This window comes from Platichthys flesus, chromosome 3 (genome assembly GCF_949316205.1).
Source record: "Platichthys flesus chromosome 3, fPlaFle2.1, whole genome shotgun sequence".
Classification (NCBI taxonomy): Eukaryota; Metazoa; Chordata; class Actinopteri; order Pleuronectiformes; family Pleuronectidae; genus Platichthys; species Platichthys flesus.
The window spans coordinates 15,159,261-15,186,964 of NC_084947.1; the positions used below are offsets into that span (position 1 = coordinate 15,159,261).

Sequence of the window (27,704 nt, forward strand, 5' to 3'; positions counted from 1 at the left end):
AGCAAAGCATTACATCACACACACACACACACACACACACACACACACACACACACACACACACACACACACACACACACACACACACACACACACACACACACACACACACACACACACACACACACACACACACACACAGGAATTTCCATTAGCACTTTGTCAAAGGATCATTACCATGACTTAGTCTATTTCAGGTCATGTTATGTGTACGTGCCTTTGCTCTCGTGGTTTAACTTAAGCCTCGCTGCCATAATGGCTGGTGCAGCTTTTAGTAGCAGAGCATTGTACGTACTTGCCCCCAATGTTGTTGAGACTGGAGGAGATGCATTTTATCAAAGGCTTCACGCACAGCAAAGGAAATGAGAAACCTTGAATGCGCTTGAACGTGTCCAACCACGCTCTCAAAAACAGCTGTTTGGAAAGTTTGAGTGTGCAGGTAAACATTGCAACACTTGAACCTAAGGAAGCACTGCTGCTGCTTTACGCTGCAGAGCTGCCTCCAGGTTCAACCTGCAGGTCGACCCAGATGAACACCATGTTGTATAATGTGTACGTTGTTCTGTTTGCAATGGAAACACACAAAGAATGCAAATGTCGACAATAGAGAGAGCTGGGACACAATGTGATCAGTGAAGACACAATGGGTTGTTTGATATCATGAGCATTTGCATTAATAAATAAATGACACAATGTAACAGTATGATTCAAAGCAGTCTCATTTCACTCGTTGAGCTCGGCATGAGTGTGGGTGTGAAAGACCAGTGAACCTGTTTGAACAAGTAACTTTAAAACATTATGTAAATTGTTAAACAAATATCGTGAATAGGAAACTTTGCTTTAGGTTTGAAGTGAAGAATATACACACATACGCCCGATACGCCTCTGCAATGAATAGTTCCAACAATGTGAGTGGTTGATTAGAGATTTGTGTGTGTGTGTGTGTGTGTGTGTGTGTACTGGTACAGACAGGATATGTTGGCCATGATTTAGACTTGATTGTAGATTTAGAATCAAGCTTAGGTTAGGTTTAGGTTAGGATAAGGGTTAGGGTGGTATTAAGTTGTGTTGGTTAAGGCTGTGGTAGTGGGCTAAGGAATACATCAAGTCAATGAGGTTCCTCCATATGATAGAAGTAAAGGTTGTGGATGTATTATGGAATAAATAACAAACACAACATTAATGACCCAAATAAACAACTGCCTGTTTTCTGTAATCTGGTGTAATCAATCATTGAATAGGTGTCATGCAGGGACCAGTGTGACTCACACAGCTTCTCATCAGTCATTAACTTTGTCACAGCACTATAACAGTTGATAATGCACCACTAAAGGTCTTTATAAGACTGTTTTGATTTTCAGAGAAAAAAAAAGTGTTTTTTTAATATTACTGCTGACAGTTAAAAAAGGAACTTGAGGTTGGCTCAGGTGAAGTTTGTACTGTGTGGGTGTGTTTCTTAAACCGGAAAGTTCCTCTATTAATTAACAAAGCATGTGACATTCTGGATATTGTCTGACAATGTGATGTTTTGAGTTTTGATATCAACGAAAGGGCTACAAAGTGAAAAAGGTGCGCGGAGGGTGAAGGAGCAGCAAGGTGTCAATGGGACAGAAGAGGAAGCACAGTCAAGGCAGTCAAACAACCGGGTAATGAGATAAACGGGGGAGAGGGGAGGTCAGGTGAGGTAGAGAGGAGTCTGAGGTCAAGCTGGCCGAGAGGGACGGGACCGCAAGAACAAATGGATGAACAGAGTCTCAGGAGGAGGAAGAGAATGAAGGGAGGTCGATGCCTGGACTTGCAGATGCCAGAGAGGCAGGCAGGCAGAAAACAGCTGAGCTGGCACCGTGTGTCTATCAGTTGACTGCAGGCTGACGAGGCATACAGGACATGCACGCACGCACATGCTAAAAACCCACATAAACAGTACAGACACTGAGAGAATGAAAGAACACAAACAAAACCACACACAACCGACAAAAGCACAAACGCACGGTCTGTCACGTAGATACACTTGCAATAAGGTGATGTGGTATGTGTGCATCCACCCGCCCTCACGAAAACTCTTGCAGGGTCATGTGTGAGACGTGGTGGTGCAGAGTTATGACATGAAACATTCAATGAAGAAAGATTTGAGCACGATGGATAGAATGACAACAATCTCAACTTTTCTTAAATGGAAAAATAAAACACAATGCATTCACATAATTATATAGATTCATAATCAACTCTCTGTTTACAGTAATTATTTAATGAACGTGGCATTACATTTCTGTGCTACTGTCACATGCCATGAACAGGCATTTCCTGAATTTGCTACGTAAGTGCTTTAGCATTTATGCCAAAAAAAATCAGCTTTGATAGAGGGATGGGGCGTAAGAGGATTGAGCGATGATCCAATCATGTTTGGAGGAGGAAGTGTGTAACAGCCTGAGGGCAGAGGTCGACTGAAAAGCTTGGCAGCTGCACTGCACGAAAAAATTGAATTAACTGGGAAGATTCTGCGGTTGTGTTTATGTGGGTGTGATGGATTAGTTACATTCTCTTTTTAAATGAAGCAGCTTTCGGACATGCACTGAACTCTAGACATTTTCCTCTGGCTTTGTGTCAAATTGCAAATGTCTGATTTAGTTGTTACGGGTATTTTACAAAACCTTTCCTGCCAGTGCCCTGGTAAAATGCCTGGAAAATGTCAGAGTAAGCTTGTGTGAGAATAAATTCACAGTGACCAGCGTGTTAATGAAGTTTCTAACATGCGATCGACCAGACACTGTTAAAACATAGAGAAAATATCTCAGGATGAAAAAGACATGCAGAAGACGCAGATGACATCAACTTGGAGACACAACTTGATTTGTTTTCCTTCCGCTTTAGATTATTTTGAATTTGGCGACAACGTGTTGTTTCACAAGTTAAACAGCCGAGACAAAGAAAGTCTTAGCTGAACCACTTGTGGAAACAATGTGTGTTGCAAGGTAGTTTAACAGGCAGCACCTGTGTTACTGGGTCAGTAACTAGGTTCTGGCAGTTGGACAGTCTATGTGTGGGTGTGGGTGTGTTTGTGTGTGTGTGTGTGTGTGTGTGTGTGTGTGTGTGTGTGTGTGTGTTTGTGTGTGTGTGTGTGTGTGCATGTGCATCTGCTCACCTGCCATAAGCGAATCGTCTGTCTTTGTGATGATCCCCGAATGTGTCCCACAGCCTCAGGGACACACTGACCTCATCCACTATATCACGAGATCTCTCTAACACCTTCAAAACACACACACACACACGCACACGCACACGCACACACACACACACACACACACACACACATACCAATGTCATCAAGTCATCAAGAGTCCCATCTTTCATTATGGTGTTTGTGTTATGGGTGGAATTGAAGGACTATGCAATCAGTGAGCTTAATGAAACAAAACACAATAAAAAAATTCTATGTTCATGCTCAACAAGTAATAAAGTACGTTTTCTTTTATCGGCATGAAAAGAGGTGATTTTGCCGATGTTACAAATGCACAATAAACAAATTAGCCTCAGTACCACGTCTAACAGTGTACACAAGTTTGTCTATATGTGGCTCTCTCCACCCTCTGTTTGCCTGCGTGTGCATGTGCATGCGTGTGCCCACCTCCTGGCACACTCGGTACTGGTCGATGGCCCAGACGGTTGGCACGTGGGTGGCTAGCAGCTGATACTGTGTGAGGGTGGCATTGCAGGCCCGGGCACAGATTAGCCTGGTCTTGCCTACTGCGTTATCCCCGACCACCACACATTTAATGGTTTCCACATTGGGCCGCTCATAATCTGTGTCTATATCCATGGAGAGGGCCCTGGACAATTCAGGAGACACAGAGAGAAAGGCAAGAGGTTAATTCAATAGGCATGGGAAATGAAAATCACATTGATTAGGTGGCTATGGAGGAAAGGGACTGCAACGGCGAAAGTAACGGGCATCAGGCACAGTGGGTTTTTAACGGTTGCCCCGTCCAGGTTTGGGAAGCTTGGTTAAGTCTATAAGCTTTAGCTGTAGCCATAATGACCAGTGTACAGGGGTCTCTGCCAAACTCTTCAATAGAACACATGGTTCGCAGGGTGAGGCATAGAGGGACCGCAGCGCTATTCCTGTAACAACACACACACTGAGTGAGAGAGAGGGAGAGACAAAGAGAGACTCCCCTTGAGCTCACTGTCAAGTCTGTTCTCCTTTCTGACGTGATGATAGCATCTTAGCTTCAGAGAAAACAGATATTAAAATGTTTTCATTCATCCATTCATTAAGCCTTCATTTTATCTTGGGAATATATTGAGACCTCATTTACAATCTAGCAGAGAACAGAAAATAAACAAAACATGCAAAGACACCAATAAATCCAAAATAAGATACAGTACAATTTGCAAAATAAAAACTTAAATTGCTCTACGGATTAACATGAGCAGAGCTTTAGATTGTTCTCCTCGTTATTGCATGGTGCAGGTGCATGATGAGAAAAAGAGGATTTATCAAGCTCAGTAAAAACAGTTGGCACCTCCAGTGTAATCCAGTCATTTGATATCCCTGATATCATGAAGCCATTTGTAATAAACCTTTTAGGCCAAGTACACTGGGGGATAAATATATTTATTATAGATTTGCACCAAGAAACAAATGGACGGTTGTGTGTTTGATCACCTGTCAGCTACAGGCTTAACCCCGCTACAGGAGGGAGGTGGTTATGCACACAGCTCAACTGACTTCCTCTTTTAAAACCACACATCATTGTAAAAGGCTTATCAGAATCCCCTTTCCATAAACTGCTTACAAGCATTTCTGACATGTCAAAACACATGTTGTAACCCTTTTTTTTCCTCAGAACATTACAGGACGATGCTGCTCTGTTGCATAACCAGCCCACACAGGCACACAGTAAGACTTGTAGTCAGTTAATCAGTCCACCCGTCCTTGCTCAAAGAGCCAACCCAAGGTCCCATAAATAGAGCGTCTGAAACATTCATAAAGGCCCTTCACTTGTTCTTCCATTGATGTGGATGCCGGTGCGGCGCTCTCGTCCGCCGCTGACAGACACACAACAGCGGCTAAAAATGGCATCTATTCATCAGACACATGAGCCATGTGTGTACCCGATCTCCGCGATCCTCGCTCACCTCCAACCTGTTCCTAACTCTACTGCTGCAGCACAGAAACATCCCAGGAGGCGTGGTTGATTCCTCTTGTCAGCAACAACAAAAACACACCTTACTGTTTCCTGGTTTCCTGTCAAAGGACTTTGTCGGCCAGGAAGCGCACTTCAGCGATCCTACCTGAGTTCAGTCTGTAAAAGAGGTTTCCTGAATGAATGGTCCATATGGACCAGTTGGAGTCAGAGTTATAAATATACCCTGCCACCTGTCTGGCTGCAACACCTCTTGAGGCAAGTACTGCAGATAGAGAGGAGATAGGAGAAGCAGTAAAACACAGCCTGATGGTTGTTGCAGCTGCCAAAGCAGAAGTCCTCTTAAGAAAAGAGGAAAGAAGGGCCTAGGTTCAAAGCTGCACAGGTGTAATATGTGGGAAAGGACATGTGAAACTGACATAGGACAGAGAGGACATGCAGTATTTTTCAATTCTCATCATTTCCAAAGCATGTAAAAGGGATTAGGGATGAGAGACAAAGCGGGGGGGGGGGGGGGGGGGGGGTTATTAGAGTCTTACAGAGAAAGAGGGTGACTGTCAGCCCGGCGTTACAACCAGTCAGCCATAGGGATCAAAAGGGCACGACCAACAATAACCAAAGCTGCTCAGGGGAACAGGTATTCCTGCTGACGCTCCTCTCCACTGTCAAATGTGTGGTTCTCCAGGAGGGACAGTTAGACAGAGCAGAGACCAGAGGGAAGTTTAAGATCCTGTGCAACTGACTTATGGGACTGTGGCCGGGCTGAGAGGCATGGGGTGATGCAAGCAGTGATGTAATCATGAGTTGGCCTTGGCGGCGGTGGTGGCGCGGACAGTTTCTCAGGGGGATCAAGAATAACCAGCCCCCCAGATATCATCCTCCATCTCACGCACCGCACTGGGCTCCAAGTGCAGGTTCTGTTCATACGTCGATCAACACACGTAACACAATTAAGTGCTCGCACACCGCCGCACTTCACAGATATGCACCTGCTCTTGTGATTATATTTAAACTTCACAAGCTTTCACAATCTCGGGTGATTATTTTTTAATTGCAAGACTGAGGGGGATGAACAGAGGCCGGGGACCGTGAGGGCCGAGCAGAGTGGCTCAGACGAGCGGAAAGAGAAGCTGCACAGCTCAGGTTTCATTTTTAGACAACGACCTACAGTAAACTGTACTCAGACGTCTAGACTTCATCTGCTGGTTAGTGTCATCTTCCCAACAGCAGCAGAGTAGGCTGCAAGGACAAAGAAGCATTGGAATGTATCAGTGGAAATGTGCACGTATTCCTGACTGTAGTGACACATTGAAGTGTGCAGAGAGGACGACGGTGATATGAACACTGTGACAGAAACTCAAACGCCCACTAAACACACAAACAGCGACCTTCTGCTTTACCCTGGAAAGTCATGGGCTGAGTCAGCGTGTGCGCGCGCACGTGTGTGTTCGTTGCAGGAGGAGCAGCCAGACAAAGACACTCATGCATAATTTGAACTGTGCATGAGTCTCGCTGGGGCTTTGCTTCAAGGCCGGGGGGGAGTTTCATCAGGAGATGGCTTCAAGCTTTTTTTCCCTCACTGCATAGATCCTGGCATCTTTACCACTTGTTTTTTGGACCAACGCTCTTTGCTACCTTTTCAAATCCTTTCATTTGTCTCTCCGTCTGTCCGATTTGTTCCTGACGGTGCCCGCTCAACCACACCTTTTGACCCACTGCCAAACTCCCTCGTTTTACCCCCCCCCCCCATTCATTCTCCAGATCCTGGTTATCCCATCCTTCACAGGACCCTTTCTCCACGACTGTTCTTCTTTGTCTTCACCCACTGTTTCTCCTGCAGTCAATATCATGCAGCCTCCGCCCGCCCTGTCATCCATCCATCCATCTCTGACCTTACACTTTTCTCAATAACAATCAAGGTGCAGAATTCACCAGACATCCCTCCCACACCCAGTTTCCTCCCCCCTGCTGTCTCCCCCTCTCTGTTATGTAAAACCTTCAGCGATCCACTTGCAGTTTACCCTCCATAACCCTCATCCACCTCTTTTTATTTTTTTTGCCCTCTTCATTGGCGCTAGAGTTCAAACTAATGTCACGATGAAGCCGCCTGCCTCTCAGCCCCCTCCATCCCGCCTGGCAAAAATAAATAAAAATGACCCCAATAACCAACATGGACCATGTCGCATGGCCCGATACTTGCACACTCACGCATTAGCTACAGGGTTTACACTATCTCAGGGCTGGCTGCATGAGGCCAAAGTGTCCGTGTGTAATTGTTGGAAGAGAACTGTGGGTGTGTGTGTGCAATCATGTATGCAGCAATTTTTTTGTCCAAAGTGTGGTTTTGAAACATTGACTGCCACAGGCGCAGCTGGCACAGACTGGTTACATAACCTGGTCTGTAGCCTCTGCTTGGCTCCCTGGGCGGCTGACAGCACGCTGACATGCAGACACACACATGCACGCCTGCACGTACTTGCCTCACCCACTGCAGATGGCACTGGTGTTAATGCCCGGCCCAGAGGCGGTGGTCTAGTGGCAGAAACTTGGACTATGGGCAGAGAAGGTCTCTGGTTCGTCTCTGGTTCGATTCCACGGAGAGACAACAAAAGACGAACCGGATTGGTCTGTCCAAAAAGAGTCTCCCTACCCTGTCTAGTGCCCCTGAGCAAGGCACCTTACTCCCCCAACATCTGCTCCCAGAGCGCCGTACATGGTCGCTCACTGCTCTGTGTGTCCTGCACCAGATGGGTTAAAAGCAGAGATTCAATTTCCCTACCTGCACGAGGGTGCCTTTGCATGTCTGTGCATGTGTTTGGGACTAATAAAAGCATCTTAATCTTAATGGCGGACGGTGATATGAACACATCTATCGCAAACAAATGGGGGGGGGGTCCTGGTGAGCGGTGTGTCAGCCGGCTTGGGACAACAGTCCTCTTCTCTTCTCCTCCGCTGCAGTAATGCTTTGTTAACACATAAAGGCTCATATTGATGCCCTCATTTCCTTTATCCCTCCCCATCTTCCTCCTCCGCCTCCTGTGTCCATATTTTCCACCTGCTATTATTCTCATGCAGTCTCTACTCAGTTCTCTCACTTCACTCCCTTATACTAGTCACTATCCCCTCCAGCACCAACTATTGTTTTGCTTTAAAGTATCTCCCGTCCCTCATCCTTTTTCTTCCATTTCTTATACATTGTTACTATTTTCTTTTGCAGACTATCTTTACCTTCATATACAAAATTCCATTGCACCATTTAATACTGATTTGATTTAAATCTAAGAAATTTTGTTTACTTTTCTGGTGTTTCTTATCTGAAATTTATTCAAGACAGTTGTGAATAGTGAGGTCTGAGTTGTCAGATGTCAGGAGGCCTACAGGACACATCCGGGTGAGTTCAGACCTTTTCTCACCACTGAACACTTGTGATTGGATCACTCAGGATGGACGTTTATAGGCTACCAGGTCAGAACTGGGTCAAAGGATTCAGAGGTGGTTTGATTTAGTCTGGAGGATTCTATTCCAGGCCACATATCACCTTTGTAAATCTAAAGGTTCATTTTTCCTCACCCAATCTCTACGGCCCATGTTGTAACATAAGGCTCAAGAAGACACAAACATAACTGCGAGCTCTGTTCCCTTCATGCACCTCCCTCTACAGCCTGGTACAGGGGTCAGAACTATCAAGTCAGCCGCCCAATGCTCCATGTGGGTCAGTGCCGTACAGTGTTATCTCAAAGCTGTTGACACATTCCGAGTGTTGGGCAAGGCTCCTATAACCGGGACAATGAGCACCTCTGTTCTAGATCCAACTGAAGGTGTATGTAATGACAGCACTGATTCATTAACAGTGGTGGGGGTCTCAAAACCAACCGCTATAGCCCTACTGGTCAAAGGGGCATTTAGACGAGGATGGCAAAAAACGAAATGCTTGTTCAGATAATCGAACAATTTAGAACTGTTGGTATTTCCACAAAAAGAATGAGTCACAAACACAGTGTTGCCATTAATAGATATTGTTTCAGGAGAAAAATGTACTGGCACAAAGCACAAAGATCGCACAATATGGAAGAAGAGGAGAGCCAACTGTTTACACAACTACATCCAGCCGATATGACTAATTGCAGGGGGCTAAAAAATGAAAATATAGTCGAATGAAAATCTCTCCAGTCTCTCTTCTCTCTTCACTCGTTTGCAGGTGAAAGCTTCTGCACACAACCATGCAGCTACACACACATAGACACAATCCTCATGACGTCATAGCCAACGATGAGCAGCTGTTGTGTGTCTGTGTTTGTAGGCGAAAGAGAGAGGGGAGTGCATGTGTGTGTGTGTGTGTGTGTGGTCTGAGATCGTGCACGTTATCTATTGCCACAGTGCTGATGCGCGTGCCGGTCCACTTAATGCTCTGGTGCAGCATCACTACGCTCATCAATGAAAGGCACCTCGCGCGCACGCTCCTTCCCTGCAGTCATTCATAACCACCTGGTCCATTCACAGATTTTTTTTTTTAGGAGAAACCTATTCAACAATCCAGCTACTCTATTGACTGTGAATTGTCAATAAAAGGCAGGACCCATTCATCACCAGGGCGAGATCAGAAGTATGTCTCGTATCGCTGTAGTGAAATAGAGGTGGAACATCCTCCCACATCCCAAACGGTGCGCTTATAAAGTCTTGTGTAATGTGCCAAGCCCATCCATCCGCTGCGCTGCAACAATGAATCCAAACAAAAATCTGTGTGTCTGTGCGGCACGTGTGGGTTTAACAAGCAGAAGCAGCGCCCTTCCACTGTAGAAAACAACTATCTAATACACGTGGCACGTGAATGAGAGCCTCCGGGGGGCTATTACGCGCATGAGAGCAGATTAAAAAGCCATTAGGAACAGTAAGGTCACCGTGATGTGATGATGATGTCAGCATCTGTGGAGGAGAAGGCTGTGTGCTGGAGAAACAGTGGCTTCTGTGCACGGCTGAGTGGGAGCATGTGACTCCTGCAGGAGGCTGTGTCCTACCTTCCGACGGTTCCGGAGTTGACCCACATGCCACTCTGCTGGGCGCTGCAGCCGGCCACTCCAGCCGGACAAAAGACGCACGGAGAATTGAGATGATGGTGGTTGATGGGGAGGTGGTGGACGCTGCGTGTGCGTGTGCGTGTATGCGCGAGTGTGTGTATTTGTATGTGTGTGTGTGCAGTTCTTTGCCGGCTACAAACATACACAACCGTCGCACACAGGACCTCTGCCCCTGTCACATCCTCCTCTGCTCCCTCCAATCGCTGTCTCCTCCTTCTGTTTTCTAAATCTTTGTTCCTCGGGTCTCAGCTCGTCTCCCCTGGCTGCTGCAGACCTGACGTGAAGCCGCGGCGAAGTGGAACCAGCGTCTTCTCCCAGTGAAACCAGGACATAACTGGAGCCCCAGATCTGGTTTCTGCACTGAGCCGACTCCTTCTGTGTTGTTGTTTCTCCCAGCTGATTTCACCAGGGCCACGCCCACATTGCTGTAACGTCACGGCACGAGTCACCCAACTCCCTCTGTGCCGCATTCAGGTGCTGTCAGGAAACATTCATATTACAAAGCCTTTAGCCTATATTTCCACTGTAATATCTCCCCCCATCTGCATGGCTGTGACATATTAGGGAATTGGGAACATTAAAGATATTAATGGTGCTTAAAATCCAATGATAAGCCGATTTCTGTGTGTTAAAATACATTTAAACCGCTTCTTATATCTTTTACTTTGGGCCTCTACACTTAATATCAGCCATCAAATAATATATCTAAATCGCAATCATCAGACATTTAAAGCTGTTTAACATCCCAGACAGGTGTCATCACATAGATCGCAATGTGCAGCCGAAGAGGAGCATTTAAGGTCTCATCAGACCTTAGGACGCAACAGCCAATCAAGTCCAGCCGAGACGATAGTTGCCCCGCCCCCGTCCCTGTGCCCCTGCCGTCCTGTTAACTCCACACATCCCGCAAAGCATGCTGCCTTGTGTTGCTGTATAGACAACACCACTGTACTGACTGTCTGTCCCAAAACACAAGGAGTGTGATACGCCCTCAAAAATAATAAAAAAAACATTTATCAACACTGAATAAAAGTACTAAATAAAATGTGCAAAATTATTATTATAAGTCTGATTTAAGACAATCCATTCCCTATCAAAGCTTAAATATCCTCATGAATAATGCAACACTTTAGTTTTTATTCATGGGAAATGGAGAGGATTTTTCTTCTATGGTTATTCTGGGTGCTCAGGCATAGCAACTGGCCACCACATAGCAACACTTGTGTGTTGCTACAAAAGGCAACACACAAGCCAAGCGAAAGAGTAGAAAGACACATCCCGAATTTCTGTCGAAAATAACCCAGCCACTTTTTTTTCTCTTAGATTTTCCAAGATCTCAGTCTCTGGAAATTCATCTCTGGAATGTTAAGCTGCAGAAGAGAAGAAACCTGCAGCCATGTTCTGCCAAACGGCCAAAAGATAAAAAAGAATATACCACGCTATTCTGCCAGCAAAGCTATTTTTAACTTAAACGTAAATTGCTTTGGAAATTTGATGTGAAAGTGAAGACCTGAAGAGCCAGACGTGTAAATGAGGTAAACCTGCCTTTCATTACAGTCGTGTCTGCAATCTAAGATAAAAGGGGAATTTGTAACAGATTACATCTGAGTGTTTCACTCAGGTCAACTTGGTTACGTTTGTTCCATATGTGGGTCTACCAAGTCTGGTCTACCAACTTTCTCTCGGGACCGTGGAAGACTGAAGACAGACATCTACTGGTAGAACCTGGTACTGATCTCTCTGGAACAAAGGAGGTGCCAACTCTCACTGCCACATCATGACACTGCACCAAGAGCGAGCCTGTTTGCGGTAGATCCTAGTGCAGATCACTGGATCAGTCAGAATATGTGATGAGAGTTAAATGATGCAGGTTCATGTTGCAGCAAACACACTAATATCTCCACCCTTGTCCCAGTAGACCCAAGATGAAAACAGTATTCACAAGCAAACACCAACACCGCTAAATAAATGAACAGGAGTTTACTGTGCAACTAGTGGTGACTTCACATCTGTCTGTCTTGTGTCATCCATGAGAAAACACTGCCCCCCCCGACCCGGCTGGCATGGCCAGAATTAAACCGCATGAAAGATGGGGTTGGAATGGTGCTGGAGAAAACAGGGGTTCAACAGCACTGGCACTGAAGGGGCTCAGAGAGGTGGAGAGGTTCAAGCTTTTTTGTTGGAGGGGTGCACTTGTGAGAGAACTCTCAAGAAGCTCAGGCACCAATGAAATGTCTGGCCTTTTCAGCTACAGTAGATTAAAAAAGAAGACATTGGGGTTTTTCTTTACAAGCTTTATCGCTCCTTTTATTAACTGTGTGGGAAGTTTACTCCCATAGCTTTTACACTAAAGGTGGGAGAAAGAGCTGAGAGCAGTCTTTGGCACGAATGCTTCAACAAGTAGCATCCAGCTGGGTGGACGGATTCTGCTGTGTATTCAGTGCCGTCCAAATCTCATAATCACAATTTCAATCCAGTCTGGCTCAAATATTTCTTTCCTGGTTTGATTTAGCTGCAGGTGTAACCGTTGGAGTCAGGTGATCTCTCGTTGTGATTTGTTTGCTGGAAACCATGAATGTCTTTGGAGGAGATATCTGATTATTCTGAAGAAACAAACGCTCCACTCAGTTTGTACATATGTGGAGCCCCCACACAAATGAAACATCTGAAGTTGGTTACCGTATGATACAATAACCTTCAACTAACAAGCGATCTTCAAAACACAATGACAGAAAAGCAAACGTACGAAAAACCTGACTGACCAAAATGTCACATATACACCCCCCATGGAGCGCAACAATAGAAAGGGCTCAAGCTGCGTCCCGATTGAAGGGCGCTGCATCCTTCAGAGGACGCATGGTCTACTCTGCCCATGACGTCTGCCTCCTTTGTAGACCGCAAAGGTTGAACCCGAAATGAGACCCACTGGTCTAGAGAGTCTTTCCGTGAGCAGCTTTACCAGATTGTCCCATCCTTATTCCTGTTACCTAGCAACAGAGCTCAAGTTGGACATGACAAGAAAGTTTCAATGCTCCTCTTGTCTATCAACATGTGGACCATTAGCTGTTTGATCAAGTTGAAGTGTGATACTCAAGCATCGGAGGTCTTGTCACTTGGCGGCACCATTTCCTTTCTAAAAAACATTAACATTTAATTGAGAGCTATGAATCCTGAAATAGCCTCTGTCTCTCTTGGTGGAGTGACGCATTTACTGGCATTTTTGATAAATACCCTTATTATTTAGGTATTTATCAAAATGCACAACGGGTTCTGTAACATTCTGCTGTAAAGTCGGCATTGTAACACAGGTAAGAACACATTTCATAATATGTAGAAGATTTTTCCTCAGATGCAAAAATCTTCATCTCATTTTTCATCACACATTCGGTAAAGGATTCATTTTGCAATCAATAATCCATGTGACCTGTTCTAACACAACAACTGCTGGGGACACTCTACTTGTTTACATTATGTTGCAAGTGAATGTGGCCTCACACGGATTGATTTCAAATGGCATCATGAGTTTATATTCGATATGAAGCAATGGATATCTAGTATCGGTTTTATGGCCGTGGAGCATTTTGGAATGAAACTCTTCCCCCCTGTCATCTCATCCTCTCCTGCCCGCTGACCCTGTTCTCACCCCGCGGCTCACCCGAACCTCCAGCAGGCCCACACACACCCCCTGCCCCTACACTGTACTGGAACTGTTCTAAAGCTGTAAAAACAGCCAGCTTCTCACACTCCCCACGTCCACAGAGAGTACACCACACACACACGAACACACACACACACACACACACACACACACACACACACACACAGACACACACACACCTACACACACACACACACACACACACACACACACACACACACACACACACACACACACACCTACACACACACACACACACACAGACACACACACACAGACACACACACACACACACACACGCACAGTCTACATACAACCCTGCAAGCTCACAGAAGTAGGTCAGAGCTGCAGTGGGTCTTCCAAATAGTCCTGCAGCACCATGGAACTGATAACAGTATCAGAGATTAAATTCTACCTTCAGACCTGACACACACACAACCAGCATTATATATCGCACATATATATATATATATATATGTAGATGTAACATAAGAGATCTTTAGCCTGTTTGTTTGTCAGGATGACTTTGACACACGTCTTAGTTTTCCAGGGTGGCAAGAAGAAGACGACACTACTGACAGGAATTTCAGTTTGTTTGACTCAGAGCAAAATTTAGAGGTCAAAGGTCAATACTGAGAATGAAGGGTTGAGTGATATGAGCTCGGTGGAAACTGACATTCCTAAACTGACCTGTTGCATTAAAAATATGAAAATCAAACAATTGCACATCTATTGAATAGATTTGAAAATAAATATTCATTCCCTCCCCCCTCTCTTTTTCTCTTTCACACTTTTTGACATGGACAAGTGACAGAGAGCCGTTGCCAGAACTGGCACCCTGGCATGAAACAGTATGTGTTTTGTAACAGCGGACCTGTTTGGCACCGGGTGACGGGCATGTCAGCCGAGTGTGAGTTTACGTGAAAAACATTCAACACCAGATAAGGCCTGGGAGAAAGTAGAGCGACTGAATCCAGCAGGAGGAGACACTGACGATGTTGTTTACTCATGGCAGAACTGTCTTATCTACAGTCAGTCAAAACTCTGTGCGTGTGACCAGCTTTTATTGCCTCATTATATCCTAATGAAGACATATCAGTCCATTGCTCAAAACAGAAAAAGAAAAATACTATAATGTTGTAGTGTAGTACTCAGAAGGGGTTTAATGTAACATTTCTGAAATGCTTTTGTGTTTTGGAGATCTTATGGTTTATATTCCTTGAAATATTGACTCTGTTTTGAAAACTTTTTTACGTCAAAACTTATATTCTACAGTTTCAAAAATAAACATTTCATTTTTATACGCTGCACAGGCTACTCACATTCACATTTATGGACAATTTAGAGTCTCCAATTAACTTAGCTCCCACCTGCAAGGCTTTAGTCTGTTGGAGGAAGCTGGAGCACCTGGAGAAATCCCACAATGTCATGGATGGAGCTTGCGAGCCCCCCACAGAAAGACCCCACCTGAACCAGGAACCTTCTCTCTGAGAGAGCTAACCACATTGCTCAGCTACTTTTTAATTTAATAATTCAAATATTTTATACCTCTATTTAGCAAATGTCAAATTCCTGTTACCCCAATCAAATCTGTTCCATTAGGTCTAATTGAGTCAAATATGCATATTATTGTATCTGTCATGATTCTTCATATATATGTAATTTATGGTATAATCTTAAAACATCAGTCGTCTCATACATGATCCTATTCCTAAACAGCCGTCACAGAATCTGTGAAAACTGAATCAGATATTGAAATGAATGAGCTAATAAACGTTGTCTGGTGTCTGCTGACATACCTGTCAGTAGCTGTTACTCCCTCATTGCCACAGGATGACATGAGATTGTAATTCGGACTCCCCTTCTGTAGATAAGTGTTCACTGACTATAATACAGATGTCTGATCAGGTCAAGTCTGTGCTGCTTGGGTGATGACAGACCATGATGTTGGAATATGTTGGGAATGTAAAGTGGCTCGAGGCCCCGGAGCTAAAGGCTGGATTTAGGTGGAAATAGCTAAACAACAGGGAAGGATGGAGGGAAGGAAGAGGGGAAGGGGAGGGTATGTGGTTACCTCCCTGTTTTCTCCCTGAGAATTAACAGACCTTGGATTATGGATATTAATGCCAACTTAAATGTTCAACACTGAGGTGCCTGGCTTTTGCAAAGCGACAGCCTGGTAAGAACAAAAAAACGCTGCAGCATCTTCTTCACTGTCACTATAGCATCAGCTCATCTGTTGGGATAGTACCTCACATGGATCTTGTGCATGTAGATTAACCATTTCAAAGTGCAAAGTAGGTCAAACCTGACGTGAGAAATTCCAGTTATTCGATGTGCAGTCTGTTTGTCAAATTGTTTTTTTGTTTTGCTCGAATCCTTGCCTGTAAATTTAAACCACTTTCACAAAACCCAGACAGGTAAGTGCCTGGGGCTAGAAAAGGTTGAAGTGATGATTGAGTGGATGTTCAAAATTCCTGCGGGGCAGATGGCCTCTGTGATAAAGACAAACTGTGTATAGCAGAGGCAATCTGGCACCCTGGAAGTTATATGTGCATTCTGACTTGAGGGGATTGAGGTTGCACAGGCATATCTCGCTCTGCCAATGTTCCTGTACAGACACATGGAGACATACATGAACTCAATCTTAAAATCACACACACATGCATACGACCAAACACATCCCTACACTCTGCTGGGTAGGTCAGCAGAGGGGCCTCTTAAGCTGCGGCTGTCAAGTGCCAGGGCTAATCTTATTAAGGCTCTCTTCAGCCGCTGCTAAAATCTGTGATGCGAACTCTGGACCTGATGCCTGATGTCTTGGACTTTTGCAAAGGTGAAATATTTTTAAGATCTGAAGAGAAACAAGAGTCTAAAATCTCTGATGCTTAGGACCTAGACTTTGTTCTTTCTTAGTCCGTGAAGGATTTAGGTTTAGCAAAGGAAGCCACCTCAGCAGGTCTTGGCCTCAAAGGACACTGACTGCAGGAGCAGTAAAGACAAGAACCACAGCAAATAAACACAAACTCAAAGACCTTGATGTTAGTCTTATGGGTGTCCTTAAATCCACCCAATTATCATCTACACCACTTATCCTTTTAAAGGTCGTAGGGAGAGCTAGAGCCAATTCCATCAAATCACACTAGGTGAGAGGTGGGTATACCTGGGGTTGCCAGCTGCTGCATGGTGAACATACAGAGACAAACAACCATTCAAGCTCAGATTCAGAACAGCCAATTAACCCATCCCAAACCTGCATCTGACTTTGCACCATGGATGGAAGCTGGAAGAGCCTTGATCAGTGTTCATGTTGTTGCCTATGGTGAACATCTAAATGCAAAATTTCATAGTTGAAAAATTCAATACATTTGTTTACATTTTCCATAAAGATGCTGCAAGACATACAAACTGGCTGAGAGACAAAAAATACACTGTAAAATGCCACTAAAGCTGAGGCTAAAAAATACACTGAAGAAAACAGAGAATATAACAACGATCTGTACATGACGGTGCGATTCTTATTGACCGATGTCAGACATTTCTGCTGTATCATGCTTTGAGAAATCTATCCAGTGTAATCCATTGAGCCTTTTCACTGTGCCACCTCGGAATGGATTAAAAAGAATACTTATCGTCCAATGGGTTCTCTGTCAGTGATTTAATGCTCCAGTAAGAAGAAGAAGAAGAAGAAGAAAAGAAGACGAAGAAGAAGAAGAAAAAAGAACAAGAACAAGAACAAGATCAAGAACAAGAACAAGAACAAGAACAAGAACAAGAACAAGAACAAGAACAAGAACAAGTTCACTATAGCTGTGATAACAGCCACACAAAGTCATTTATGCCACATGTTTGAATAAATAAGATAATTTACCAAACATCCCAAAAACACAACTAGTTATAAACTGTTTACCTTGATACCATCTAATACTCTGAACTTGTGTTCAGGAGGAATATTTTCTCTCTTTCATTCACAACAGACCCAGCAGAAAGCTGATTCTGTTCCAGAGCAAATGGTTTATTATTATGTCTAAATGCTGTGCAGCACTATACTATAAGGTACACCACTAAGGAGTATTATTGACAGGGCCATCGATGGCAGATCACTGACATGTTAGCAACAAAGAACTGTAATTTATAGCCGGCCTGAAGGTTTTTTCAATAATCTGTGCCATCCATCACTGCACACTGACATGTTTTGCTGCTACCTGTGGTGATGTCAAGAATGTCGACGACCTCTGTGAACCGGGCGCAGGTCCGCAGCCACTCTCACAGTCTGGTGAGGATGTTTCAGAGTAAACTTTGGACTGGGGTTGAGATCCGACAACAAACAAGGAAAAGGTGAGTGAGGGCAAATGGAGTCCTCATTCTTCCTTAGTGGTCCATGTAGGGAAATGTTAAATGTATTGTCTCATACATACAGGAAAGGGACATTGTTTAGGAATTAGAAAAATGCATATTAAGCGGAGGAAATTCAATTCTTGTGTTTGTGAGGGAAAGAGCTGAAGCCGAGAGGAGAAAGATGCTCTCGGTCTCACAGGTCGGTCAGTATTCCAGGAACAGCCTGATCAAACAGAGAGTCAGGCCAAGCTAAACACTTCTGGACTTCAGTCTGGCACAGAGAAGCATAGCTGAGATCACACTGCCCACAGTCAGTACATCAACCCACCGCTCTATGTAAAGTGCAGAGCAGCGGTTCCCAGCCTTTATGCTTATCTACCTGGGACCAGATTGATCGATTTACATGGTTTGATCTGGAGGCTTGATGGGAAAACAGTTTCCAGTGAGCCATAACAAATATAGACAGCGACAATTCCGTTTCGCAAAAATATAATTTGCCTGTTTAGTTTGCTTTGAATTCTACAGCCTCATGTTGGTATTTCTCTATATGTTTCCAGATATAGAAATGAAACTGTGGTATGTAAATATCATATTAAATACTGATTATTTCATTATAAAATACCTTCCCTCAATCTCCTTGATCCTTGACAAATGTGTATGTGTATTGATTAAAAACTCGAAATTAAGATATATTGTTTTCAACTTCACTTTCAGTCCAAAATATCTATATTTGTGTCAGACTAATCCTGTATCCATCTGCCCCTTTTTAAATCATGCTGTTGCTCACAGGAACAGAAATAGCGAGGAGCAAACAGAAGGGAGGAAATCGCGGGAGTGGGAAAAAACAATATCACAGACAAACAAATAAACAACATTACAGAAACCGGAGGCATAACAGGAAGGTCTTTTTGTTGTGCTGACTTCAAATAGTCTGCATGTTGTTTATCCTCTTGTGCGGCTCTGTTAGCATAGAGTTCCTCATATTGTTTTGCACTTAGACAAACAAAAACAAACTTGTATGAAGCCATACAAGTTCGCACAGACAGAGTGAAGACCAAAGACCACGATGGGCCGACCTGACAAACACCACATGCAGAAAAAAAATGTCCACCTGACAGCAGTGGAATCCTGTTCCCTGTATATGGCATAAATCTGTCAGGATGGGGGTTGAACATGTATCTCCAATTGTGGGGATGTCGCTAAACAAGACACCACATGCCAGCAGACACGCACACACACACACACACACACACACACATACACACGAACACTCTCTCACATAGATGATACACTACAGTAGGCCTCCGCAAATAGTGTGATGGAAAAATCTATACTGGTGTCCGGTTCTTTCCGCGCTGCTTAGCGGTGGTCTGGTGATACAACCGAGGTGCAATAGTCACTGCACACTGTGACCACATGTCATTCAGCCAAAGCCAAGCTGCAGCACAGCCACACCGGCTGTAATCATTTGAATCAGGGCGAGGGGTGAGGGCGAGAGGAGTGGCCGCTCCTTGGGTAGGTGAAGTCCGGATAATTCCAGCTGATCCTATGACCTCTTGTGAACATTCAAACCAGAGTACTATGATGACAACACATTGAGATACTCCAGCCATTTGTATCTCGAATCGCCCTCTGCAATCCGATACAACTTCTGAGAGTTTAGTTTAGATTTACAGTGCGGCACCGCTGTGTTACCGATCAGTGTGTCGAAGGGGAAGATAAGGCAATTTAACAGAAAACCCTAACAGCTGTAATGGACTCAGGAATCAATATTTCTGCGTGGCACGACCTCTGTTTAGAAATGCATCAGGACAAGGTGGCACGTGATATTAAATGGGAATGATACTGATAATATTGATTGAATACTTATGTTGAAATTGGACTGATGTAGCCTATTCTGGGCAGAGAGGGAGGAGAGAGAAGCAATTTCATTGGCAGACTGTATAACATTTAAACATCTTTCCACCTTTTAAATGACCAAATTGGGTTTAATAAGTGATGAATTATCCTAATCTTTATCTAGATCAAATCTATTTACTCATCATTTTTTATGCTGTTGATTTGGCAGAGGTGCAAAGAAAGTGGAGAACCAACCTGACTTTTAGTGTGCCGAGACTAAAAATAGATCTGAGCTGAAAATGGGCAACCATACCACATAACATGTGGTGAGTTCATTTCAGATTTCCATATGGGGGCAAACCACAGACACTGGAGTCAGGCAAACACTGACTGGGATGATCACAGAGTTCTCATTTGCAACTCGCAACCCTCAGTAATCGTTTCTGATTCATCCAGTCTGGTGTGAGCATGTGCATCCCAGTGTGCTCTGTTTGTGTTTTTGTGTGTGTGTGTGTGTGTGTGTGAGAATGAGAGCGAGAGAGAGAGAGAGAGAGAGAGAGAGAGAGAGAGAGAGAGAGAAAGAGAGAGAGTTGCATCAGCTTCCTGAATCTGCAAAAATGATGCAGCTCTCAATCAGATGGTATCTGGGCGTTTGAAATACACACACACACACACACACAAACACACACACACAACAATGTGTACGTATGAAAAATAAATGTGAGACACAGTTTGACCTCTGGACACGTGCAACTCAATGAGCGCAAACCAAAATCACAGATTAAAATCCTGTGGTTTCATGAGTGGCTGGGGCAACACTGAAACTGGTCTGACCCTGATTAGCAAGAATGGCACCCTTGGGCGTTTCTCTCGTTACAGATTAGTTAAAAGCCTCCAACTGTTATTAGAAGAGACACACACACACACACACACATACATACACACTCACAGAAACACACAGACAGGCAGGGAGTGTATGCATCTGTCAATGAGTTTGTCTATAGAAAGCAAAACATAGGTCTCTGTGAGTCATCGCTCCTGAATGTGTGTGTGTGTCTGCTAATGACTTTTGGAAGATTTTCTCTTGAATGTGATGCAGTCTAGGTGTGAGGAAGAGGAGCAGCGTTAGAGGGAGGCCATGGGGGCATTCGGGGACGTTTGACGCTTTCAACGAAAGGTCACAAATCAACCAGCGTCTCATTAACACCAGCAATCAACTACTGGCTGTGCTAAAATCATGAGGTTAAATGTCTGGGACAGGAAACAAACAGTGAATCCTCCCAGATATTTTTTTTCTTTTGCTATAAATGCTAATTGGAGTTTCTTATTTCTCAATAAATGAAAGCCAAAGCCAGTGAGTTGTAGCGGATGTGTGTGTGTGTGTGTGTGTGTTTGTGTGTGTTGGGATGTGAGTTATTGCTATTACAGGAAGCCAGGTGGAAAGACAGGCTGGCAGGCAAGATGTGAGAACAAACAGGAAGATGGAGAGACAGACGGCCGAGGCTCGCAGGCACAATGAGAGACGCTGAAGATTATAAATGCATGTGAACAGCACACAAGCCAGACATATGGAGCTGCTTGGACCCATACAGACATGGGAAGTGCTTGGCTGCTGTGTAGGTCGGCCTCCTGACTCCTGTAGGGGATGCAAGGGGACAACCACACCCGTCCAACCATGTTGGTACCCCAGAATACACACCGAGATACCAGTAACTTCCACTGTAAAACCCCTCCATGACCCCCTATGGCGTGAAATGCAATCTGTGATTGCGGCGCGTTCACTTGAACGTTGCCATTTCCTCAGTCATATGACTTTGGAGCCATTTCACCCGTAGGAGATCGGCTTTCTGACACAAACGAGAGGAGCAGATGCTAAAGAAAGAGACACCCTGGGATCAAATTGCAGGCACAAATACAAAAATGCATAAACATGCAGATCCACAGATACAGATATATCTGTTGCAGTATAGATATATAAGAGATATATAACAGAAATACAAACTGACACAAACAATACCATAAATAGAGAAGGGCTACAACCAAGCAGCCCATCTGTGCGAGGGGAGAAATAACATTCAAGGCAAAATACAAACAGCACATTCTCAACATTTCCAATCAACTTTTTTGGAAGCAACTGTGATTTCGTTGAATAACTCTAATCCAAAAAGCAAAACGATTCTTGCTGCGTACAACCTTTGACCGAGAACTCTGTCCCTTTATTCCATCTGGCATTGTGTTTGTGTAACACACCACCCTATCAGGAACCTGGAACTCTGGACACCACCATCGTGTGTGACTCCTGAACCCGGAGCCATCTGAGCGGCCGCAGGTCGACGAGGAACCCCTTCCTCCTTTATCTCCTCTCACCCTCTTGGTCCGACCCTGACATGTCCTGTCCTCACGGGCAACACATCACCTTCCTATCAAAGCCTCGCCCACCACGAGCACAAACACAATCACACATTCTTGTACTTCTATCTTAGTGAGGACACTCGTTGGCATAATGCATTCCCTAGCCCCTTACCCTAACCTAATTCTATCCCTAAAACCAAGTCATAACCCCTTAAAGGTCCATTCAAAAAGTGAGGACCGGTCAAAATGTCCTCATTCTCTAGGGGCTGTGATTAAAATAATCATCACAAAGGTATAGATATGGTACAAGTTCACACAGAAACACATGTGTACACACGCTGACACACATACCGTCTCATTTACTTGTTCTATCTCCTTGAGCACACAAACACACACAAACAACTCATGTCATCCTATCTGGTGGTCTAGATAAGGGGTGTTGTACTTCCTGCACTCATTAACAAGTGCCACAGACATGCCGGATTGTATGAGCGTTTGATTTTACATTAATATTATTACGGTATTCGCGTGTTTTGGTTTACAACACATTGACACTGTCGTTGGCTATTATTGGCCATAGCAATCGTTTGTCATTGTTGTTTTAAGTTGTCTTTTTCATCCTGAGATATTTGTTTTCTTTTAGGGTTTTTTCATTTTTGCATCTATTGCATGTTAGACATTTCCTGAAGGCCTTTTTTACTTGCGTCCTTTCTTTACCATTGGTTCAGCTCAAACTAAAAAGAGAAACTAGACAAAGATTCGAGCTGAAACAGGATTTAAAAAACTTGTATCTGATTTGTCATGTTTACAGTCATATGCATCCAGTGACTGACCCCCTTGCTCTCTTTTTCAATATCTCCTTCTCTCTCTCTCTCTCTCTCTCTCTCTCTCTCTCTCTCTCTCTCTCTCTCTCTCTCTCTCTCTCTCTCTATCAATTTCTCTCTCACTCCCTTGGCCTGCTCTGCTCTAATTTCCCTTTTAGCCAAAAATCCCCTTTGTTCTTCAGGATCTGCGCCCCTTTTCCCTCCCTCCTTTCTGCTCTCCACTGAGTTTCTGTCTTGTTCACTTTCAAACTTCTCTCCTCTCCTTTCCTCTCCTCCTCTTCTCTTCACACGAGGCCGATCTTCCTTAACTCTCCCCCTCGCCGATGCCTCGCTCTGCGTTCTGCTCTTGAATACACATTCTTTGCTTCTGACGGGCTGTGTTAAAAAACAACCAAAGAGGCAGCCAGCAAGAGGGAAGCAATCTGTCTGCTTGCCATCCCCAGCATAGTCACTTGCTTCTCTCCTTCTCTCTCTCTCTTTCTCTCTGTCTCACGCTCTCCCCTTTTCCCTCTCTCCAATACTTACTTAAGAGGACAAACATCATGTGGTGCTGGTAATAGAAGAAGACACTGTTGTACATGACTGTGATTCTCTGTTGGTTTTCTTTTTTCCTCTTTTTGTGCATGAATGCCTGTGTTGGCGTCCAAGGATGTGTGTATTTGAGTGTTCCTTGAAAGGATCGCTTTGATAATTACAACTCTCTATCCTTGAATATATTCATATACTGTGTGTGCATTTGTACAAAAACAAACAATACAGTCGCACAGCCCCTGGTCAGTCTGGATCCAGTTTGATGGGAGGTGTGGCCTGGGAGCAGACTGTTATGTGTGTGTTTCTGTTTGTCAGCATGTGTGTGTGTCTTTTTGTGTTTCTTTGTGTGTGATATTGCTCAACTCACACAAAGACACAGCTTCTTATATGACTCCCAGCTGTGTGGACTTGGCCCAGTAGTCAACCATCCAGCAGCCAGGAATGTTTTGTGTGCAACAGTACTGGAAAGCCCCAGTTACCCACACACACACGCACACACACACGCACACACACACACACACTCTCAGCTATGTACCCCTGGAGACAACCCACTCTTCCGAGCAGGGGCAGAAAGAGAGATAGGGCCTTAACCTAAAAAGCAAGAACGGTTCAAATTCCACAGCTGATGGAAAATCATAGAGGAATGGGAACGAGCGGAGAAACTGATGTCAACTGTCCAAACCACTACCCCCTTCACACACAGACACACAGACACACATACACACTCACAATGTTGGAAAAATAAAGGAAAGGGAACAAAGAAGTCTGGAAATTGAGGGCGTTGCTGATGTGGCTGATAACCATGGTGTTTTGACTGTAGTCACAGACACCAACTTTCTGTCCAGGCTTTGGGGGCTCAAGCTCAAATACAGTAACTGCAGCAGCGGCCACACTGTTTGGCTGCGTCGACACTATGTGACTCCACTCTCTCTCCGAGCAGGACTCATCTACGCAGCAGGTGGTGGAGCTACCTGCTTCTGCAAGGGAAACTTTTTTGCAAAGTTCAAGACTGAAGTTTTTAGATCAATGCGACACCAAAGACAACCCGACTGAAGTGGTGTAGTGCAGACAAAAGAGAAGAAAGTAATCTGAAGTAGCATCTTTTGAATTATTTCCACACAGAAATACACTCAGGTAGGTGAGATGATATTGACATTGTCAAAATTTTAATATTTTGCTATTGCTTTTCTGCAAAAAGCTGAATTATTCACTGCAACTGTACAGAATATTGATTGATTTTGTCTGTTGCCATTTTTCTAACATTGTGCTATTATAATTCCTTATTTAGCATTTTGTGTGTTTTTTTTTTTTTTTTATGTCTTTAGCCTATGTGTGTAAACACGTTTTTAACTCTTATGTCTCAATATGTCTTTGTTTTTGTGCTTGTTTTTATTTTATCTCCTTTTTTCTTATGTTATCTTGAAGGTGCATTCATTTTCTCAGTAATAGCTGTACTGATAACTCAATGGAAACGAAAAAGGAAGCCAAGACAAGCAGGCACATAAAAGGTGATTTGCTAAAAATGTAACTGCTCCTCTGGGGGGGTAGCCACATGACTTTAGTCAAAGTGCTGCAGATTTGGTTGGTTTGAGTTAAAGTGACACACCCGCATTAAATTTATATTTTTCACGCTTCATGCAAACTTTTGCAAATACAATCTCCCGGCAAAAGACCGTGCAATGTGATGTCCGGGTTGATATTTATTCCCAGAGAGCTGAACAAATCTGTCCGGAGCAGAAGTTACAAAACTGTTCAAGTTCAGCCTCAACATTGTCGAGAACTCCCCAACTGAACCAGCCAAAGTTACTGAACCGTTATGCAGCCCCACACTCTCCGGTTTATCCACATCATCACAAGTTAACAGTGTGCGTAATGACCGCGGCTCCTACCTTTCACCAGACGTGCACCTCAGGAATCAGTCCGACTCTCTTTCCACCTCGACGTCCACTTTTTCCCAGCTCACACCTCTCCACCACCGCTCCTCTGTCTCTCTCTCTCTTTCTCTCTCCCACTTCAGTTTATTCTGGGCTGCGCTCGTCTCTCACTTCTCCCCGTGCAACTGCAACAAGGCACAAACACATGCGATCACTCCAGAGCAGCTATCCCCTCTGGACGACAACACACTCACGATGCCCCGACACGTTCAGCCCCTGGACCCGAGCGTCCTTAAAAAAAAGATCGAAATGCGCGTGATTGGGGAGGATCTGTCCAGAAGTGACAGAGGAGTGAGAGAGGAGGAGAGACGCTCTCCCGACTGACTACTGGAGCCCGGAGACGCCAGCAGGAATGTAATTACATGAAGACTGCTGCATGTTGCAAGACCTGCAGACATGCTCTTGTTTACAGACGCCCACTGTCGCTATTATGTGCCGGGATGCGGTCTGCATGCGCGGGGCTGGTGTCTGGGACTGATGTGGTCCTGATGCGAGTTTTTTTTTTTTCTCCATGCACGTTCCTTTGTTGTTTCCGTCGCACCTACAGCAGAGGAAGGAGAGAAGGAGGGAGCGGGAACCTTGCCTTGGCTTTCTTTTATCTTGTCTGTTGTTGTTGTTTTAACACAGCACCTCTGGATGAGGCGTTTTTATTCCGGCAATTTGGATCAACTCGCGTGCGTAATGTCATCTCTCATCTTGTCTGTTTTATTTGTTTTCTCTACTCCCCATGATAACAACAACCATGATGAGGATGAGGACACATGATTTAATATAAGTCTGGTTGCCTTTTGTTCTACCGCACCCGCTCTTCCATCCATCTCACCTAATTCTGTCTCCTGAAGTTTAGTCCTCGCTGGGGAGTGTGCCGTCTCTCTCTCTCCTCCCTTTCTCTCTCTCTATGTCTCTCTCCCACTGTCTCTGTCTGTCTCTTTCACCTCACCTCTCCCTCCCTGCGGTTGTCTCCTCTCCCAGGCGCTGGCAGAAGAGTTATGTCTCGCTCCAGACAGACCCAGCCTTCAGCCGCCACGGCACGCACGCACAGCCGCCTATCAACGAGCGCGGTGACGACAGCCTCACTGCGAGTCACCAGGGCCACACCCATCCATTCATAAAGTGGACAGAGAGAGAGAGAGGGGGGGGGGGGGGAGACCAGTGTCCAGAACGGCCAGTGCGCAAGGAGCATCCATCATATAGGCACATAGGAAATGTCTATGGATCCTTTTAGTGTCTCATATTTCCATGTGTGTTCCAAATTGGGACTTGATAATAGCCTCTAGATTTTAATACAGACTTCTCTATGACATGTTTACTGTAGTTTAATGTGGACATGATGGAAACCTATTCGCTTTATGGTCAGATACTTGCAAACATGTGTTATAAGTAGGAAAATATGGCCATGATCCTCCATCATACACCCATCCATCCATACAACCTATCCTTAGAGGGTTGAGTGGGGAGCTGGATGTGAGATTAATCATTGGGCCTATATAAAATAATAGTTTTGAACTTTCTCTGCAATGCAAATACTGTAATAACAATATTGTATATAGTCGAGTATGTTGTGAACATTTGCCAGAGGATGTTCAGTCTTGGTGAACAGCTCAGCTGGTGTTTACTGCCTCTATCGCTTGGATACCGGTCTTCCTTGCTCAGTCGGTCTCACTGCTGACTCCATCGTCCACCTGCGTGACCTGCTGATCCTGCCTGTGTGTGCATGGTTGTGTAACATTGCACAATTGACAGTGTTTAATTAGTCAAAGGCATTTGGCACCTTTGTTTTGATCCTGAGAACACCCAGTTTCGTTTGAAATTTGGGTGGATGCTCAAGTCGCCCAAAGGACGGATGCTGCACAGCCATAGTTCAGTCCAGATGCACTGTAGAGTGCAGTACCTCTAATAATAAACTATGAATTAATCATCTGGTATTTGTGTGTCCTCTCTGTGTTATTCAGAGAAAAAGACACAGCATCTCGTCAGGAATAATTGACTCTTGGGTGTCATGTCCA

The 27,704-nt window shown here is 44.5% G+C and overlaps 1 protein-coding gene across 4 annotated transcripts in view; it reads right to left on the reverse strand.

The window, feature by feature from the left end:
- rhobtb4 (Rho related BTB domain containing 4) overlaps nucleotides 1-26,652 on the reverse strand; it is a 41,378-nt gene extending 14,726 nt beyond the window's left edge. Inside the window, exons 1-4 of one of the 4 annotated variants that reach the window (XM_062382166.1) lie at nucleotides 26,522-26,652; nucleotides 25,654-25,823; nucleotides 3,626-3,827; nucleotides 3,143-3,246 (exon numbers count right to left, since the gene is read on the reverse strand). In XM_062382166.1, coding sequence (XP_062238150.1) covers nucleotides 3,143-3,246; nucleotides 3,626-3,817 — 296 coding nt within the window. In that variant the 5' untranslated portion in view covers nucleotides 3,818-3,827; nucleotides 25,654-25,823; nucleotides 26,522-26,652. The other 3 variants (XM_062382167.1, XM_062382165.1, XM_062382163.1) reach the window with 3 other exon arrangements.
- Between the last annotated feature and the right edge of the window lie 1,052 nt (nucleotides 26,653-27,704).